General features: G+C 41.0%; 1 protein-coding gene across 2 annotated transcripts in view; it reads right to left on the bottom strand.

Annotated features, from left to right (window-relative positions):
• Window positions 1-19,967, bottom strand: part of LOC136885975 (alpha-tocopherol transfer protein-like) — a 74,010-nt gene that overhangs the window by 30,015 nt on the left and 24,028 nt on the right. For both annotated transcript variants that reach the window (XM_067158682.2, XM_067158684.2), the window contains exon 2: window positions 2,992-3,152. In XM_067158682.2, coding sequence (XP_067014783.2) covers window positions 2,992-3,139 — 148 coding nt within the window. In that variant the 5' untranslated portion in view covers window positions 3,140-3,152. The remainder of the gene's footprint in view (window positions 1-2,991; window positions 3,153-19,967) is intronic.

The following is a 19,967-nucleotide window of genomic DNA, read 5'->3' as shown; positions in this document are numbered from 1 at the left end:
TTCCAGATAGTATGTTATATGTGTACCAATTTTGTATGAGGGTTATGCTGGAAAAAACACACATACCTCTGTAATTTCGGTTGTTTTGGACATTTTCTCTTCTTCACCCGTTCTCACCCCCCTGCCGATTAGGGCTGAATTTTGTCTTAAACGGCATTCAGGGTGTCACAGTTCATCTCAGCGACCCGGAAAACTATGGATTTACCACAAATATCGGTCGTTTTCGATTATGTTTACATTTCACCCCTACCCCAGGGGTCTATAGGTTTCTTATCCCCACAGTATATTTTTCCAGATAGTAGTTCATATTTTTAACAATTTGGGTAGATAGCTACACTGGAACACACATACATTCATTCATTTATACATTCATTCGGTCATATTGGGCATTTAATTTTCCACCCTTTCTCTCCTCTATGCCAAAGGGGGCTGAAGTTCGACTTTAAAAATTTCCGTACCGAGCTCGATAGCTGTAGTTGTTTAAGTGCGGCCAGTATCCAGTATGCGGGAGATAGTGGGTTCGAACCCCACTGTCGCCAGTCCTGAAGACGGTTTTCCGTGGTTTCCCATTTTCACACCAGGCAAGTGCTGGGACTGTACCTCATTAAGGCCACGGGCGCTTCCTTCCCACTCCTAGCACTTTCCTGTCCCATCGTCACCGTAAGACCTATCTGTGTCGGTGCAACGTAAAGTAACTTGTAAAAAAAAAAAAAAAATCCGTAGTGTCACTATTCACCTCACCAATCCCTAAAACTGTGGATTCGACACAATTTTCGATTTTTATCTCACCCCCATCCCTAAGGGATAAAAAATTCATCACAGTGACCCCGGAAACTATCGATTCGACACTATTTTTGATTATTTTTATATCTCGCTCCTCCCTCGCCGCTCTCCCCCCCCCCCCCCCCAAGGGGCCAGAACTTGGACTTTAAAAATCCTCAGTGTTGCTATTCACCTCAGCGACTCCGAAAACTATGGATTAGACACTGTTTTCGATTAGTTTTATATCTCATTCCTAGCTCGCCCCCCATCCGAAAGGGGGATGAACTTGGACTTTAAAAATCCTCAGTGTCACTATTCATCTCGGTAACCTCGAAAACTATGGATTCGACACTGTTTTCGATTATTTTTATTTCTCACTGCCCCTTCGTCCCCCACTCTAAAACGGAGCTAAACTTGGATTTTAAAAATATCCGGAATTTAACTATTAATTTCAGCGACCCCGAACACTATGAATTTGACACTATTTTCGATTATTTTTATATCTCTCTCACCCCGACGCCCCCACCCCAAAGGGAGCTAAACTTGGACTTTAAAAAATTCCGAAGTGGCACTATTAATCTCAGTGACCCCGAAAACTATGGATTCGACACTATTTTCGATTTTTATATCTCACTGCCCCGTCGCCACTCAGGATTGTCATTATTCAACTCAGCGACCCCGCAAAGTACGGCTTCAACCCAATTTTCGATTATTTTTATATCTCATACCTCCCTCGCCCCCGCCCGAAAAATCCGGATTGTCGATATTCATCTGAGCGAAGCCAAAAACTGTGGATTCGACACTATTTTCGATTTTTTTAATTTCACTGCCCCTCGTCACCCACCCCTAAGGGGGCTGAACTTGGAGTTTAAAAAATTCCGGATTATCACTATTCATCTCAGTATCCCGTAAAGTATGGATTCGACTCCATTTTCGATTTTGATATATCATTCCACCCTCATTCCCCCCCCCCCAATCACAAAGGTGGCTGAACTTAGACATTAAAAATACAGATTGTCAATATTATACTCAGCGACCCCGAAAACTATGAATTCGAGTCTATTTTCGATTCTTTTTATATTTCACCCTCTCGCCCCCCACCCAAAAGGGGCTGAACTTGGACTTTTGAAAAATCCGCGACCCCGAAAAGTATGGATTCGACACTATTTTCGATTATTTTTATGTGTCACTCCCCCCTAGGGCCCCCACCCGAAAGAGGGCTGCACATGGACTTTAAAAATCAGTGTCACTATTCATATCAGCGATCCCGAAAAGTATGGATTCAACACTGTTTTCGATAATTTTGATATATCACTTCCGCCCTCGTCTCCCACCCCTAAGGGTGCTTGGGGTGTCTTACCCCCGCGTGGTTTGTCTTCTGATACTAAGTCAAAAGTTTGATTGAAATCGCTTCAGTGGTTTAGGAAGAGATGTAATACATGTGTACAATGACATTTATATACAGTATATAGATCAGCTTCTAAATACTCTGGTTTTAAGTCATTTTGCAGTGAAACAGACTGTGCAGTTACTGACTATAGTAAAGTAAGAGGAACATACTGTAAGTGAGCAGGATAAGTTAAGTACATGATAGGGTGACATGAAGACCTTCCCTGCTTGTGCTAGTGTGCATTTTATGACAAACTATGGAAGTAGGCCGCCTCTGTGGTGTAGTGGTTAGTGTGATTAGCTGCCACCCCCGGAGGCCCGGGTTCGATTGCCGGCTCTGCCACGAAATTTGAAAAGTGGTACGAGGGCTGGAACGGGGTCCACTCAGCCTCGGGAGGTCAACTGAGTATAGGTGGGTTCGATTCCCACCTCAGCCATCCTGGAAGTGGTTTTCCGTGGTTTCCCACTTCTCTTCCAGGCAAATGCCGGGATGGTACCTAATTTAAGGCCACGGCCGCTTCCTTCCCTCATCCTTGCCTATCCCTTCCAAACTTCCCATCCCCCTACAAGGCCCCTGTTCACCATAGCAGGTGAGGCCGCCTGGGCGAGGTACTGGTCATACTTCCCAGTTGTATCCCCCGACCAAGAGTCTGAAGCTCCAGGACACTGCCCTTGAGGCGGTAGAGGTGTGATCCCTCGCTGTGTCCGAGGGAAAAGCCGAACCTGGAGGGTAAACAGATGATGATGATGATGACTATGGAAGTAGCTGAATATTATTCGTGTGCAGTTCAAACCACCAGAGTGAAATCAATAAATAAACAATGGCTTATTTTAAAGTACCTGATATAGACGGTAGGTGTGGCTGTTTCTCTATCCAGTCCTGGAGGTGTTGCACGTCTTCACGTTTCAGCTCTGGACAAGTTCGCAACAGATCATCCAGTGTCGGTGATCTCGGTGGAATTTCCACAGAACTCAAATTGGGCGGCATAACTATAAATTATCTAAATAACACAAAGAAACAAATTACTATAGGTTCTGCAATGTTTATGTAATGTATTGCAAAATCTGTTGCACATAAAAGTGATCATGAAATGTTCTCTCTCCACAGTCCCCAAATCCGAAATATTTTACTAAATAATATAATCCAGAAAATGCATTTGGTAAAGATGATTGGATCAAGCTGTGAAGATGATCAGGATGAGATACAAAGAAAGGAGGATTATATGCAATCAGTACAAAAACCGTTCTGTGCAGTGCTAAAAATCGAGGTCTATGAAGCAAGAAGGAACAATAGAGAAACGAGTACAAATGGCACTAGGAAAGTTTTGCAGTGTGAGTGAACGATTTAGACTTTTTTCAAAATAATTTCCGCCACACTCAATACACTTCTCCATACGTTGAAACCAGTCACTGAACCAACTCTGCCACTTTTCTTCGGTTACATTTTCACACTCTTGTTCCCATGCTGCCAGAAGCTCCTCGTCGGATGCAAAACACTGCCTTTTCACATGGGGCAAGATCAGGACTGTATGGAGGATGATCAAGCACAGTCAACCCTGATCTGGCAAGAAAATCCATTGTTACATTAGCACGATGGGCTGGAGCATTGTCGTGATGCAAGAGCCAAGTGTTGAGCCGTGACTTTGGACGGAGCTGCTTGAGAGTCTGTATGACCTGAGGCAGACAAGTCTCACTGTACCACTTCGCAGTAACTGTCCTTTGTGTTTCTAGTACAACCCGAGTCAGGATGCCCTGTTTAGCGAAGAATACTGCAATCATCCTTTTCTTCAATGACCTTGACTTTCGCACAGTCACAGGAGTACCCTCATCTTCAAACAGCCACACCTTGTTCTGGGATTTTGTTGGGACATCGCAGTAATAAAGCCAAGTTTCGTCACCTGTGACGATGCTATTGACGTTACGCGAAGTCCCATTTTCAAACTGTTTTAGCATTTTTCGGCACCATTTCACTCGATGTGCCCTTTGTTCCTGTGAAAGTGAATGGGGCATCCAAAGGAAACAAACCTTTCTACCATAGAGATGCTCGTGTTGAACTGAATGAATGGCTGGTGCAGGGATGTGGAGGGTCTCTTCTACCTGCCGATATGTCAACCGCCTCTCTTGCTGCAACATTTTCCTCACAGCTTCAATGTTTTCCTCAGTCACTAACCTAGGTACGTGACGCAAAACGCACAGCTACTTGCTCATTCACTTGTAATAAGATAGACACTCTACATCAGGGCCTCGCAGGGTGCATGCGCGTGGTGCATGCACTGTGCACGGTGCAAAAGACGACTTGGTTTGGTTGACCAGAGTGCAGACCCCCCACTCCTCGATTTGGAGCAATAGCGCTTACTCTCTCTTTCCTCACGCCTGTCTCGCTCGCTCCGCCTGTCTCCCTCTGCCCCATTTGCGCCGTAGCGCTCCAAATCCGGGCTGACTTGAGCCGAGTATAGACGAGTTGAGCCGAGCTTAGCCGAGTAGCCCAGAGACGAAGCGTTGATCCGAGCCATGCCGAGTGGCAGCGATGCACAGTGCACGGAGCTCTTGCGCCTCTATCTGCACGCGTGAGATTTTGGGCGTTTGAGAGGCCCTGCTCTACATTGTAACAAAATACATGATTAAGCGCAATGCTACAGTAAAGGAAATCGTGAATATGAACATATGTTAATGTTAAAAAAGTTACGCTAGCACCGACCCTTCAATTGCACTGCTTCCTAATTTTTTACATAGGAATTCATCTGTTATAAGAATGTACGGGCAGTTTAATAGGGTAGCAATGAACTCTAATGAATTTGACTTTGCTTTGCAGTACCTTTTATCTAAATATAATTAAAAGAATCCTCTTCAAAAATAATGGGCAGCATCAGGAGAGATTGAGCATAACTGCAAAAATGAAATTGATATGCACAGTGACACTGACATGTACTGTAGATGGCTGAAAAATAACGTAGCAGTTACTTTGTCACAGTTACATGCCTGTCACTGTTACAAATGTAACGAGAACAAAAAAATAACAGGTTACCGAGTAAAGACAACAGAATAACGCACTAGTGAAAACAGTAACTTGCCTCCGGGGGATAGGGGGTTCGAATCCCACTGTCGGCAGCCCTGAAGATGGTTTTCCGTGGTTTCCCCTTTTCACACCAGGCAAATGCTGGGGCTGTACCTTAATTAAGGCCACGGCCGCTTCCTTCCAACTCCTAGGCCATTCCTATCCCATCGTCGCCATAAGATCTATCTGTGTCGGTGCGACGTAAAGCCCGTAGCAAAAAAAAAAAAAAAAACAGTAACTGGGAAGTGGGAACTGCCACTAGTAGCGGCTTACAGACACAGATTGTGACCTTCAGAGTTCAGATAGTGCGCATTTCTTCCAAGTGACAGCGCTTTCGTAGGATATTGCTTTAAGTCAAATACACTATAGTGTATAATATACTCTATAGTGTATTTACTTAAGTTGCTGCTGTCGTCTGGTAACTAAAGTGTAAAGTGTTATGACATATTCAACTCCTCAGAGGTAATAGTTGACTCAGACATCGCGCAGGGATACCTACATTATAATATTATTATACATTTCACTGGTATAATTTTTCTTGTACCAAAATAAATTAGTATGCTACCTTTCGATATTGATATTATAGATAACATGATATTACTTCATTTTACTTAATCGATCCTCTTGTACCGGTTTTGTGTCAAGGTTTGGCACACAGATCATCATGTTTTCTTGTCTTCTACCCTTGTTCCTGTCATGTGGATGACATTGTTGGGGAAGCATACAGATCGTTACATGTCATAATGTGGCAACTTAAAGGATGCAATAAAGAATTAAAAGAGAAAAGTTACTTAAGTATGGTTCGTCCATTATTGGAATATGCAAACAGTGTTTGGGATCCTCACCAAGAATACCTAATAAAAGAAATAGATAGTGTGCAGAGGAAAGCAGCAAGATTTGTAACAGGGGATTTCAGGAGAAAGAGTAGTGTGTCAGAAATGTTAAAGAAACTAGGGTGGGAAACTTTAAGTAAGAGAAGGGAGAAAACTAGACTTATAGGTTTATATACAGCCTATACAGGAGAAGCAGCATGGGGAGATATCCGTGAGAGGCTTCAGTTGGAAAATAATTATATCGGCAGGACTGACCACAAATATAAAATTAGAAGGAATTTTAGCAGAAGCGATTGGGGTAAATTTTCATTCATTGGGAAGGGTGTGAAGGAGTGGAACAGTTTACCAGGGGTAGTGTTTGATTCTTTTCCAAAATCTGTACAGATATTCAAGAAGAGAATAAACAGCAACAGAGAAAATAAATGAAATGTTAGAGGGCATTCGACCAGTGCAGGTTAATGTAAATAAAGACTGTGTGTGAATAAATTAATTCCATCCCCTGGTCTAAGGAGCTTGGACAGCCAAAGTAGGGGACTGCCTGTAGGGGTGAAGTACAGTGGGAACTTCGAGGGCCCTGGGACCGCTACGGTAGCTGTGAAGGCCCTTCAGGAACTCTGAAAAGTGGTGGTAAAAGGGGCTCTGGTTAAGACGCAGCAGGTCGTTATGCTACCTAGGTTCCAGAATGGGTAAAGAAAAGAAAAAGTATATAAATGCAATGTAAATTTTAATCTTATACCAGTTGTACAGTGTCATTTGAAGTAATTCCACATACTGTATATCAGATGACTATATTTGTAAGTAGTACAGGAGATATTGTAAGTAGAATTTTGTAAACAATGTAAATTTATTAAGGATGAGCTGTGTGTTTAATAGAAAAAATTGTTAGCGTAAATTATATAATATTGTATTATAGGAAAATTTTCTTCTCTTGTTAATTTAATATTTAGTGCTTGACAATAATGTATTTTAGTGTACCATTTGCCACCGAGGTAAACATTACTGAATATCATGATACAGTCAAAAGGAAAAACGAAAGGGGATTTTGTAAGTTATGCATTTGAAAATGCTGTGGGGTATATTTGTACCCAGACTGGTACGTGGGCCTCTAGTGTTGATTTTTTCTCTGTGTCTCTACCCAAAACCGCCTGCAAATTGTTTCTGTTCTGTATCAACAATGCAATGTGTGTTTCTCTGACAACGATGCGCAATTCAATTACATGACATGGAAATTGTGCATTGTTAGTTTTGAGAATATAATCCTGATAATCCGTGAGATTTGGCGGCTATAATGAATATGTTGTATATCTGATATTATTTCCACAATACTTTTATCCACAAGTTGGGTTCTCATACAGTAAGTCCCTCCAGTTCATTTTACCATGTTAGCCTAGTGCTCCCGAACAGGACTTCGATGTTGGTTCAGTTTTTGTGTCTGAAAGTTCCTTACAAACAAGTGAATTCGTGATTTGTTCAGGGTGGCTAAAGTCTCATGATGACTGTGAAAGTATTTTGCATCATAAGCATGATTAATTTTGTCTGTATTAATTTGAGACTATTTGAAATTTTTGAATAAAATATGGAAAAATACACAATATTCTGTTTGGCTACATTTGTACCCCACATAATAATCCGGATGCGTTCTTAATCTCCGTATTAGGAACGTTCACGGAGTTGCGCACTCATACGCAACGTTAGTCGCGCGGGGTGTTGACAGTACTTCACCTCTCACTTCGTAGTACTACCTACATAAGGATTTTTTTTCAAAAATGAAATTTATTATATATAATTTAGATTTATAAAAGAGACTAGCATATGGAAATTATGAAATAGTTTCTCGATTTCTGCATTTCAGTACAAAACAAGTCAATATATGAATATGTTTGAATTCCACCGAGTGTTTGTGTTATCAAACTGAAGTAAAAACATGGAACAACGCACTGAACATAACACAAGGACAGAAACTTGGGTATGTATCACTTTATGGTGCACCTGAATTTTGGTAACATTTTTTCACACACATTTCTCATATGTTTCAGACACAGTACGATTTAGTCTTTTCATCTTTGTTTCTAGGGCATACTGTGGCACAGTGATTGTATCGGAGCTCGTTTTTGGACATCAGCACCAGTTAATTTGGCTGCATTTTCTCCCAAGTTCACGCAGAAACATTCGGTTTACAAGTTCCTTCTCTGCATTGTTTGAGGAAGATATGATCTGCATGTTAATTTCGGCATTCTTTTTTGCTTTACGTCGCATCGAAACAGTTAGTTTTTATGGCGACGATGGGATAGGGAAGGCTTGGGAATATGAAGAAAGCGGCCGTGGTCATAATTAAGATGCAGCCCCAGTATTTCCCTAGTTTGAAAATGGGAAACCGCGGAAAACTATATTCAGGGCTGCGGACAGTGGGATTCGAACCCACTATCTCCCGGATGCAAGCTTACGGCTGCACGACTGTAACTCGCCCGGTCCGGCAATGTCAAGAATTCTGAAGAATAGCAATAAGTTCCTCACAATATTGCCATTTTCTTCTGGACGTGACCCATCGAAATCTTTCTGACAACGTTCATTTTCTTCTAAAAGTTCGTGTATTCTAGCCTCCTGTGTTTCATAGCTACACATTTTCACAGAAAATAAGACTTTGCGCGGGAAATAAGCACTCAGCCGGAAATGTTACAGTAGTGCTCGCGTGGGGTATGACGACCACTTGTGACACTTGTCACAACAATTTTAATTCTAAGCATTCGCTGAACACTTCAAGATCAAAGTCACTTCGAGAGGTATAAGAGATTACAGCAGGTTACATCTTAAGGGGGGACACCCGGCTTAACAGAGGAACAAAAAAGGCAATTATTCATTCGATTGTAAAATATGCTACAAATGTTGTTGACATATTACTGCACATATCCCAGCATTGGCATTCTTCCTGAAAACCAGAAGCAACTTCAATAATATCAAAATTCAGATTTTAACATTTTAAAATGAAATGTTCAAAATTTCCCGCCTTTCTAACAATATATCACTCTTTCCCTTATAATTTCCAAGTTTATAAGAATTTTCATACTTTTCCTTTTTTATAGTGTGTATCAATATTCCACCTAAAAATGAGCTTCAATCATTAACATACACTGTGATTTAGATATTTTTGTCGAGTTTTAATTCTGAGCACCTGAAAATATTATTTTTTTGTAAATAAATATCTTCTTCTTCTTTATCTGTTTACCCTCCAGGGTCAGTTCTTCCCTCGGACTCAGCGAGGGATCCCACCTCTACCGCCTCAAGGGCAGTGTCCTAGAGCTTCAGACTGTGGGTCGAGGGATACAACTGGGGAGGGTGACCAGTACCTCGGCCAGGCGGTCTCACCTGCTATGCTGAACATGGGCTTTGCGAGGGGATGGGAAGATTGGAAGGGATAGACAAGGAAGAGGGAAGAAAGCGGCCGTGGCCTTTAGGTACCATCCCGGCATTTGCCTGGAGGAGAAGTGGGAAACCACGGAACACCATTTCCAGGATGGCTGAGTTGGGAATCGAACCCACCTCTACTCAGTTGACCTCCCGAGGCTGAGTAGACCCCGTACCAATTTTTTAAATTTCGTGGCAGAGCCTGGAATCGAACCTGGGCCTCCGGGGGTGGCATCTAATCACACTAATCACTACACCACAGAGGCGGACTGTAAATAAATATATTATATAAAATCTAATAGAACACTATGGGAGGAAAGCCTGAAAAGAGAGTTGTGAAGGACATAGTGATATATTGTTAAAAAGGCGGGAAATTTTCAACATTTTGTTTTAAACTGTTATAATTTGAATGTTGACATTATTGAAGTTACTTTTGGTTCCCAGGAAGCATTATATTAAGTTTAAGTATGGTATAGGTTTCGTCTGTCATTGCAGGCATCATCAGCCATGAATTCTAACTCCAAGTCAGAGCTCTGAGTGGATGCTATACTAGGATTATTCATAAATCAATATTTTTTATACAACCACAGACTACAATTGCCATCCCAGTATCGGCATTATGAGTGTTGATATTTTGTATTATCTCCACTCAACGTGGACATGATTAGGACGTCCCATTGGAACTTTAAGACAAGATCGGCCAGTTCATTTCCAAATTGTACCATATGTTATATGCATTAGTGTAAATTGTTGTAAAAATAGGTTTTAAGGATAGTTCTAGTAGAGTGGAACCTCGGATTGCGAGTAACTTGGTCTACGAGTGTTTTTCAAGACGAGCAAATATTTTAAATAAATTGTGACTTGATAAGCGAGTGAGGTTTCGCAATACGAGCGTCACGTGTACGTACGTTCCCACCTCCCCTGTGCCTTTGTTTTCCCCTCCTCCTGCCACTCTCTTTCCTGGGAAAGTGTGTGTAATCATTTCCCGCGCTGGACTTCAGTTGGCGTGCCTCGCTCGCATAGTCAACACCGTACGAGTGTACATGTTTTGTTTCTGTCATTAGTGGTATAACTGTTCTGCAACGATGGGCCCTGTGAACGAAAAGAAGGCTAAAAAGGAATTCCGTCGGAAGAAGGAGATGATTACAGTGGATGAATCTGTTCAATGACAATGCAATGTCACATTTTCGTGTAATCCTCGAAAAGAGGGAAAAGCAACAGTCATTGGACAGGTTCCTCGTTAAATTTGCACGAAAAGAAAACGTTTCCAATGAGCCAACTGATAGCAGTGATTCCGTTAGTGAAATTCGTGCTACACAGTAACTCTTCTCATGTCATCTCTCGTCTCCCTCACATCAACAATGATTCTATTGTTTTGCGTTATATTTTGTTTTAGAAATGTTATGCGAATAAATGTTTTTGTGTTGTGGTCGAATCATCCGAGTTTCAATAGTTTCTTATGGGAAAATTTGCTTTGATATACGAGCGATTTGGATTACGAGCATGTTGTCGGAACGAATTATGCTCGCAATCCAAGGTTGCACTCTACAAGTTAATCTCCTAATAAGCTAAAAAAATGTATAGATGTTTTAATGTCCACTTGTTTCATGCCGTTCTCATTATCGGCATTATGGGAGTTGGCACTTAGTATTATTTCCTTTGGATGTGAACATGAGTTGGACGTCATATTAGAACTTCAAGACATGAATGACTTATTCACTTCCAATTATGACCTTAATGTTCTTGTACTTCACATATAGAAATAAATGAGGCCGCATCACTAGTTGCAAATAGAGGATTGTGTTGTGGCGACGTTTAGTAAATTCACAGAGGCTTGCAGATTGAACGCTGAAAGGTATAAGAGTCTATAATGATAATGTATTTATTTATTTATTTATTTATTTATTTATTTATTTATTTATTTATTTATTTATTTATTTATTTATTTATTTATTGTTATAGTGAACAACTGAATGTGTTTCGTGTTCAATGTACATGTTTTTATTCCGTATCCCGGGGACGTACGGCGGGCCTGTTAAAAAGCCAAGGTCTTCATTGATCGCTGTTTACCTTGAGAGCTGGAGCAGTAAGAGAAGGCTCGTGTTTCTAACATAAACTTGGTTTATCTGCAGTGTTTAAATTATTCTTCTCGACTTTACTACTTAGTTGGTTTACTCGTCCTTGACACGTTCCCTTTTGCACAATTACAGTATTTTAAATGCTGAAAATAATTCTCAGCCGACAAAGTCGGGGTCCCCCACACTACGAAAAACGTAAAATTAAGCAATTTCCTCAATTGTGCTGAAAGGTGAAGGGCTAAAGGCCCCGAAAAAATTTTCAAATTGTGAGTCTTGGATAGCTCTATCCAACTAAAAAAAAAATTTTAAAAAATCGAAAATTTCTCCCGGCCTAAATGCAGTTCATGACAAATAGCCTGAAATAACTTGTTTCTTGACTCGTTTTCTTTTTAAAAATTCAAATCATAGTCAAAATAACTTATTTACATAATTCTTCCTGTAATGTGTTCCATGGTTCAACATCCGCAGTTTTTCTTTTAAATGTCCAAACCTAATGTAGTTATAAGGGCTTAAGTGAAACTCTGCATTTACTCACATTAGCGCTCGTAGTGGTGCCTAAGTGCACGGCCGACTTGATGCGTCGCTCTAGCTAGCTCCTTACCGGCCTTGACAATCGGGTCCACGCACTGTAATCGGAGTAGTTACACAGCTCAACACGTGGCGCTGGCGGCCGACCTATTTGCGGTTGAAATGCATACTTCTTTATGGAAAATATATTGACTTAGATTGCCGATTTATCGTAATTTAGAGTTATGAGAATGTTACATAGGTTAATGCTGATAAAATGATTGATCTTAAAGGTTACTTTCGTTGATATTTGCCAAAATGATAAGGATAAGGAGCGCAGCGAGGGATCCAGTCGGCCGTGCTAAGTGAAACAATGCATTGACTCACATTAGCGCTCATAGTGGTGCTTAAGTGAAACTCTGCATCGGCTCACAATAGCGCTCGTAGTGACACTTAAATGAAACAATCCATTGACTCACATTAGCGCTCGTAGTGGTGCCTACGTGAAACAACGCATTGACTCACATTAGTGCTCGTAGTGGTACCTAAGTGAAACAATACATTGACTCACATTAGCGCTCATAGTGGTGCTTAAGTGAAACAATGTATTGACTCACATTAGCGCTCGCAGTGGTACTTAAGTGAAACAATACATTGACTCACATTAGCGCTCAAAGTGGTGCTTAAGTGAAAGAATGCATTGACTCACCTTAGCGCTCGCAGTGGTACTTAAGTGAAACAATACGTTGACTCACATTAGCGCTCATAGTGGTGCTTAAGTGAAACAGTGCATTGACTCATATTAGCGCTCGCAGTGGTAGAAAATTTCAAACTGCTAATCTAATCATGGGCGACTGCTTAATATTAAGCTATTTGGCGAATGGAACCCTCGCTGCGCTAGCTAGAGCGACGCATCAAGTCGGCCGTGATCTTATCGACCGGATAACGATGATTAAGAAAGGGGGTGTAATGTTTAAGAATAATAATAAAGAATATATGTTCATTCTTTGTTATATTTTATTCACCTAAAATTCGTAGCTCATATCCCTAGGTTGTTTTCAACATTGAGTTGCTTGCCTGAAGAACTGTGGAATTTTCCTTTCTCTGTCCTTTAATGATAATGCCACTGGTGTGTCTGCATTACTGTGGAGCGCTTAGTGGGTCAGACGGTTATAAGCTCTGGCCTTCTGGGCTCATATTAGCGGGTTCGATGTAGGAAGCTCACTTCCGTGATATTTGAATGTGCTGAAATACTCCAGCGTCGTTTCGGTAAATTTACCGGCTCTTAAAAAAACTGCGGGTTAAAGGTCTGGCACCTCGGCGTCTCCGAAACCGTAGAACAAGTTCATGGGACGTAAAACGAGGAACATCAGGCCTGATTTTCGGAACACAGATTTAAAAAAAACCAGTTTCGAGAGCTAATTTATAACTGTTAGCTTCTTCAGTCTGCCGAAACTAATTTTGAGTAATAAATGTATAAACCCGCCAGTTGCTATTCGGTGCGCGAGGATCTGTCACAAAATTTTCGGTTAATTTCTTCCTTCGTTTTGGTATTCCTGTTTAGCTTTTAAAAGCTATTAGTTTAGATGTTTTACGTAATTCATTGTCAATGGTAAATCACCATTTATACTGTATATGTAGAGAAAAATAAAGTTTTCCTGATCGGGGATATCTATGCAACAGGGGAATATCGAAATTTAAAATATGTAACCTCATTTTATCGTAAGATATTTATTTTGAAAATTACTATATACCGGTATTTGATTGCTGTTAACGTAAGGTACCCCTTGTTCTAAGGCAGCTATCCCTTGTGGATTTTCTCTTTTCTCTCTCTCTAAAAATATACTTAATTTTGCCTCCTCACTAAATGTTATGAAAAATTGGATAATCGAAATTGGAAAAGACCTTCAAGAAATCAGCATCACAGGTGAAATTTTATGGGACAGAACGTTGATAAGCAAACATCATTATGCTGAAAAAAGCCAAGATGAAAACTACCACTGGTGGGACGAAAGAACGGGAGAAATAACACAGCGAAACGATGAAGATATTCTCGGAAGAGAAGAAAGGAAATTCATCTGCTGAATAAGTTTAATTGCGCTCCTTAGTTGGGCACAACTTTGTGAAAAATAAATGCATAAATAAGTTAAATAAATAAATCTTTTGAACATCAAGCTAGCATGCTAATCATTGGAGTACCAGTAATGCTGATAGGGAGAAGTTAAAGCATTGATATTTTATACAGATAACGCCACTGTAAGCTGCAATACTTGCTCGGAGTTGGGAACCGGATAAGGCGGCACTGAGTATTGGTGTCCTTAACAACAACAACAACAACAACAACAACAACAACAACAACAACAACAACAACAACAACAACAACAACAACAACAACAACAACAGCAACAACAACAACAACAACAACAACAGGAGCAGCAACAAGGTACTGCTTATCTCATGATAAAATCACTTCTCGATGACATCACTATCGTAATCTATACCCTATCTTATCTCATATAGAGAGAGTAAACATTTATACCTTAAGGGCTTTACGGAAAATTACCTTCCAACGTATCTCATAGCTAATGCGATAATAGCTACAAGCAGATGATTTGATGTAACTGACTGGTACGGTTTGGTTGTTTAGGAGCTAAAATTGACCAAAATATGCTCTTAAAAATTGGTAAATATGATCCAAATATGAAGAATATAACCGAACATATTTACTTCCATTTTTGCCATTAGTTCTTTCAATTTTTAACTGCGTACCATGGAATAAAGACAGAGCCGTAGCTGTTATCCAAAATGGTGCTTTATTAGAATCACAGTTCCTTTAATTTAATCCGTACACTTGTACACTTTCTGACAACCCCACACGCCTCGCTCATATCCGAACACGTATTTTAACATTTAATGCTATATTTTTGTTATTTATCAATGATATATGAACTGGTCGTGAGGAGATAAACGAGAGAGTCCAATTTTAGTACATAATTATACACCAGCCTTATTTATTGCAGAAGATATTCTGCTGATAATGTTAACAGCCGGAGGCCTGCAAAAGTACCAATACTGTGACTGAATTCTGTGAAAAGTGGTCCTTAAAAATCCACATTTCTAAGTCGAAAGTGTGTACTTTTAAGAATGGTAGCAGACTATGATGATGATGATGATCATCATCATCATGTTTGTTTTTAAAGTGGCCTAACAGCTAGATCATTGGCCCCTTAATTACTGGGATGATGCTTATTATCTAAATGAGTCCAAAATACAGGTCACTGGCCCCTCATAATGGTACTAATCAATAGTAAATCAGAACCCTGGTGTTTCTCCTATAGTGGTTCTAATCACAGATAACTTAGTCACATTGTGTTTCTCGCATGGTGGTACTATTCACAGGTAATGTAGACCAATGGTAGGTACTCACAATGGCATCACTCACAGCTAACACAAACCCATGGTGTTTCGCACATAAGGATACTACTCACAAGCAGCGAGAACCATGGTGTTCCTCACATAGTGGGACTAATCACGGGCGTCGGTATTCGCGTGGTGTTCCTCACTTAGTGGAATTAATTACAGGCCACGTATACTCATGGTGTAGCTTACATAGTAGTACAAATCATAGACAATATAGACACACGGTGTATCACACATTATGGCACCACCCACAGGCAACACATACCCATGGTGTTCTTCATATAATGGTACTACTGGCATAGTAATCCTCCCCCGATGATACTAATCACTAGAGCCCGGAATTTTATGCATTAATAGGTTAGAATGCAAACTTGCTGAAGCGAGTAGCAAGTACAGTCTACCTTCACAATGATTATGCTATGGGATTTGCATAAACATTAGGAGTACGGCCCATCAGAACCCCTATAATTTATGTTACTCTTGCTACATTTTGAAAGAGCGGGTGACCGACACCTCCTACTAACCAAATTAGTTTGCAATCTAACCTGTTACTGCATAAAAATCCGGGCTTTACTAATCACAGATCCAGTTGGAGGCAGTAGCGGTTCGCGGTCCTCAGATAGTAGTGATTATTGCTCTAAGAGGGAGCACAACCAGGCATATGTAGTAGTACTAATCGCAAGTAAAGTCGATCCATGGTGTTCATCGCGTAATGGTGGTTGGTACTAGCCGCAAGTAATGCCGACCCATGGTGTTTCACACGTAATGGTATTAATCAAAAGTAGTCTCATGGTTCTAAGTCCATCATCCCTTGGTTGACCCTTTTAGTAGCCTCTTATGACAGGCAGGGGATGCCGTGGGTGTATTCTTCCGTCTGTGCTCCCCGCCCACAGAGGGTAGAAAGATAGAGAGAGAAGACAAGGGATCTGACACTTCGAGGAATGAAGTACCGGACACAGAAAGACAAGAGCCACAAAGGGCGTGAACATGAAAGACTCCATAGTCCTCAAATGCTCTAAGACCATCAGTGTCTGAAAAGAACAAGAGTTGATCAAGTGAGATCGGACAGGATAGATGAAAGTGAGGAGCCTGGCACAAGTAAGTGGAAACAATGCCAGGATTCAGCTAAGAGCCTCGTGCTCGGAAACCCACACTCCCAAGTTGAGAGCCCATGGTGCCCCTTTTAGTCGCCTCTTACGACAGGTATGGGATGCCGCGGGTGTATTTCTTCGTCTGCGCCTCCGACGCACTGCGGATGAGAGCAGACGAGCGAAGATAGTTGTAAAAGTAGAAAGTAGTAATTGATTAGAATACTTGGGAATATCCACTGCCTGACAAAAAATTAAAAAAATATATTAAAAATGAAGTACCCAGAAGGTGAGGAGGAAACGAAACGAAAGAGATGCAGTTTCAGTGATTGCGATATCGAGTCATATTTACAAAGTTCTTGGAAGTATAATACTGTTACCGTAGGTTTTCCTTTTCAGTTACATTAGTACAGTATACTCTCGATTATCCAAGCTAATGACCGGGGTTATCATTGGTTAATTCCCTTGGATCGGGGGCTGGGTGTTTGTGCTGTCCTCAACATCCCTGCAACTCACACACCACACATAAAACGAACCTACACCATAATAATACGCAATTAACTCCACATGCGAGATGTCGCCCACCCTCATCGGAGGGTCTGCCTTACAAGGGCTGCACTCGGCCAGAAATAGCCCCATGAAATTAATCATTTCAATTACAGTATTTTAATAAGGCAAAAACGTGCACGGTTAATCCGCAAACCGGATAATCCGCGCTCGGATAATCAAGAGTATACTGTAGTTTATAAATTTCCCGTTGACTGAATGGCCAGCATACTGGCTTTCGATTCAAAGGGTCCCGGGTTCGATTTCAGGCCGGGTCGGGGATTTTAATCGCTTCTGATTAATTATTCTGGCTCGGGGACTGGGTATATTTGTCCGTCCCAAAATTTTCCTCAAAATATTCAGACAACACACTATACTACCAACCAGCACAGAAACACGCAGAAAGGGCATCCGGCCTTAAAACAGGGCCAAATCCACATGTGCTACACAGTTAACACCCGTGACCCCAGAGGTGAGGAAAACAATGGTAGCAAAAGAAGTAAATGAAGTAATTGGATTTATTTCCTTACTAGTTCTTTTAACGCAATTAATTCCACAAGTGTGTATCATAAATTCACTATCAGTCATTAAATCGTGATCAATAGTAAGGTAAGGGTTGTTCTGCCCGAAGGAAGGTCCGAACCTCCGCAGAGGTGTTCCTGAGCCGGAGTTTACGTGCGGTAGGGTGGCCAGTTCCTTTCCGCTCCTCCATTCCTTTACCCCCCACCAACAGCGCGTGGCGACCCATCCAACTACTGACCACGCCCAATGTTGCTTAACTTCGGAGATCTCACGGGATCCGGTGTTTCAACACGGCTACGGCCGTTGGCCGATCAATAGTGAAGATATTTTAAATTAATAATGCAGTCTTACACAATAGTAACGAGGTCGCCGCTCATGCAAACGAGTGGGAGTCACATTAAATATAGGAATTAAGAATGCGCCGACAGTCGGCGTAGGCAAAAATATATTTAATCCAGACGCGCGGGTCTCCTACGGATGTCAAATTAAAAGATCTGCATCTGGTGAGCCGAGCATGCCAATCATATATCATATCATATCATATCATATCATATCATATCATATCATATCATATCATATCATATCATATCATATCATATCATATCATATCATATCATATCATATCATATCATATCATATCATAGCATAGCATAGCATAGCATAGCATAGCATAGCATAGCATAGCATAGCATATCATATCGTGTATCGTATCGTATCGTATCGTATCGTATCTCGCCCAGGTGGAAGATCCCCTGTTAATTGTTTACCCCGTATTTTTTATGCTATTTGTTCGGGGCGTCGACCTGTAGAGCACTTTTACCCCTAACCCCATATTTAAATTAATTTTTAATCGTTTACATAGCTTTTTCTTGAATATTTTCCACAAACTTGGTAATTTATCGAACATTTCTCTTGATAATTTATTCCAATCCCTCACTCCTCGTCTTATAAACGAATATTTGCCCCCAATTTGTTCTACTGAATTGCAACTTTATCTTCATATTGTGATCTTTCCTACGTTTAAAGGCTCCACTCAAGCTTGGACACTCCCTGCACTGAAAGCTATACGCCATTTCATTTCATTTCATTTCATTTCATTCAAGTAAAATATTGAGGGGGGGGGGGAAATCCTCTTATCCCTATTCATCTCAGCATTTTTGTGTCGCTCTTTTTCATAGCACTTACTTTAACTTCGCAGAAAATGATTTGTCCTGCGGAAGAGAAGCATCCCTCCCCGAGCGCAGTTTCTTATTTTAACACTTGCAATACACTTTATTTAGATATCCTTATATCAGCTATAGGACTCTGAATGCAACTATGAAGCCTTGAAATATTGTTTCTGTTGAAATGTTGAAGAATGATTCGGAGAGAGAGCGACAAATGCGCATAAGAAGGTAAGCCCTTTTGGCATTTCCTTGTCTCTTAATAAGGGTGACGTTCCAGTGGACCCACACCGCAAGTCTTAATGGAAGTTATCCTAAAATTAGTAATGTAATCTTACACGGGGTACATTTACACAAACCAGATCGGATATCGGATTCAAAGTACAGTAAAATGAAATGGCGTATGGCTTTTAGTGCCGGGAGTGTCCGAGGACATGTTCGGCTCGCCAGGTGCAGGTCCTTTTTGACTTGACTCCCGTAGGCGACCTGCGCGTCGTGATGGGGATGAAATGATGATGAAGACGACACATACAGCCAGTCCCTGTGCCACAGAAATTAACCAATTAAGGTTAAAATTCCTGACCCTGCCGGGAATCGAACCCAGCACGCTAACCATTTAGCCACGGAGCCGGACTCAAAGTACAGTACATCTTAATGCTGAAAACATTTCTTAACAGACAAAGTATGAGACCTGGCGATAGTGGGTTCGAACCTCAACTGTCGGCAGCCCTGAAGATGGTTTTCCGTGGTTTCCCATTTTCACACCAGGAAAATGCTGCGGCTGTACCTTCATTAAGGCTTAGCCGCTTCCTTCCCATTCCTAGGCCTTTCGTCTCCCATGGTCGCCATAAGACCTATCTGCGTCGGTGCGACGTGAAACAAATAGCAAAAACAAAGTATGGGTCTCCATACAATGAGAAACGTAAAATTAAGCTATTTCCTCAGCCTGGAAAGATTTCAAATTGTGAGTCTTGGCTAGTTCTATCAAAAAAATTCCAAATCACTTCCGGTCTAAATGCAGTTCCGGAAAACCAACCTAAAATTACTTGTTTCTTCCCTCGTTTTCATTTTTCTTGACATCGTAGCCAAATTAACTTATTTACATAATTTTTAATGTAATGTGTTCCGTGGTTCAATACCCTCAGGTGTTTTTTAATTCTTTGAAAAATATTCACACTTAGTGCAGTGTGCAATGCTCGTAG

The sequence above is a fragment of the Anabrus simplex genome, chromosome X, assembly GCF_040414725.1.
Source record: "Anabrus simplex isolate iqAnaSimp1 chromosome X, ASM4041472v1, whole genome shotgun sequence".
In the NCBI taxonomy this organism is placed as follows: Eukaryota; Metazoa; Arthropoda; class Insecta; order Orthoptera; family Tettigoniidae; genus Anabrus; species Anabrus simplex.
The sequence above is the reverse complement of the archived record's forward strand: the minus strand, read 5'-3'. Positions and strand labels throughout refer to the sequence as shown.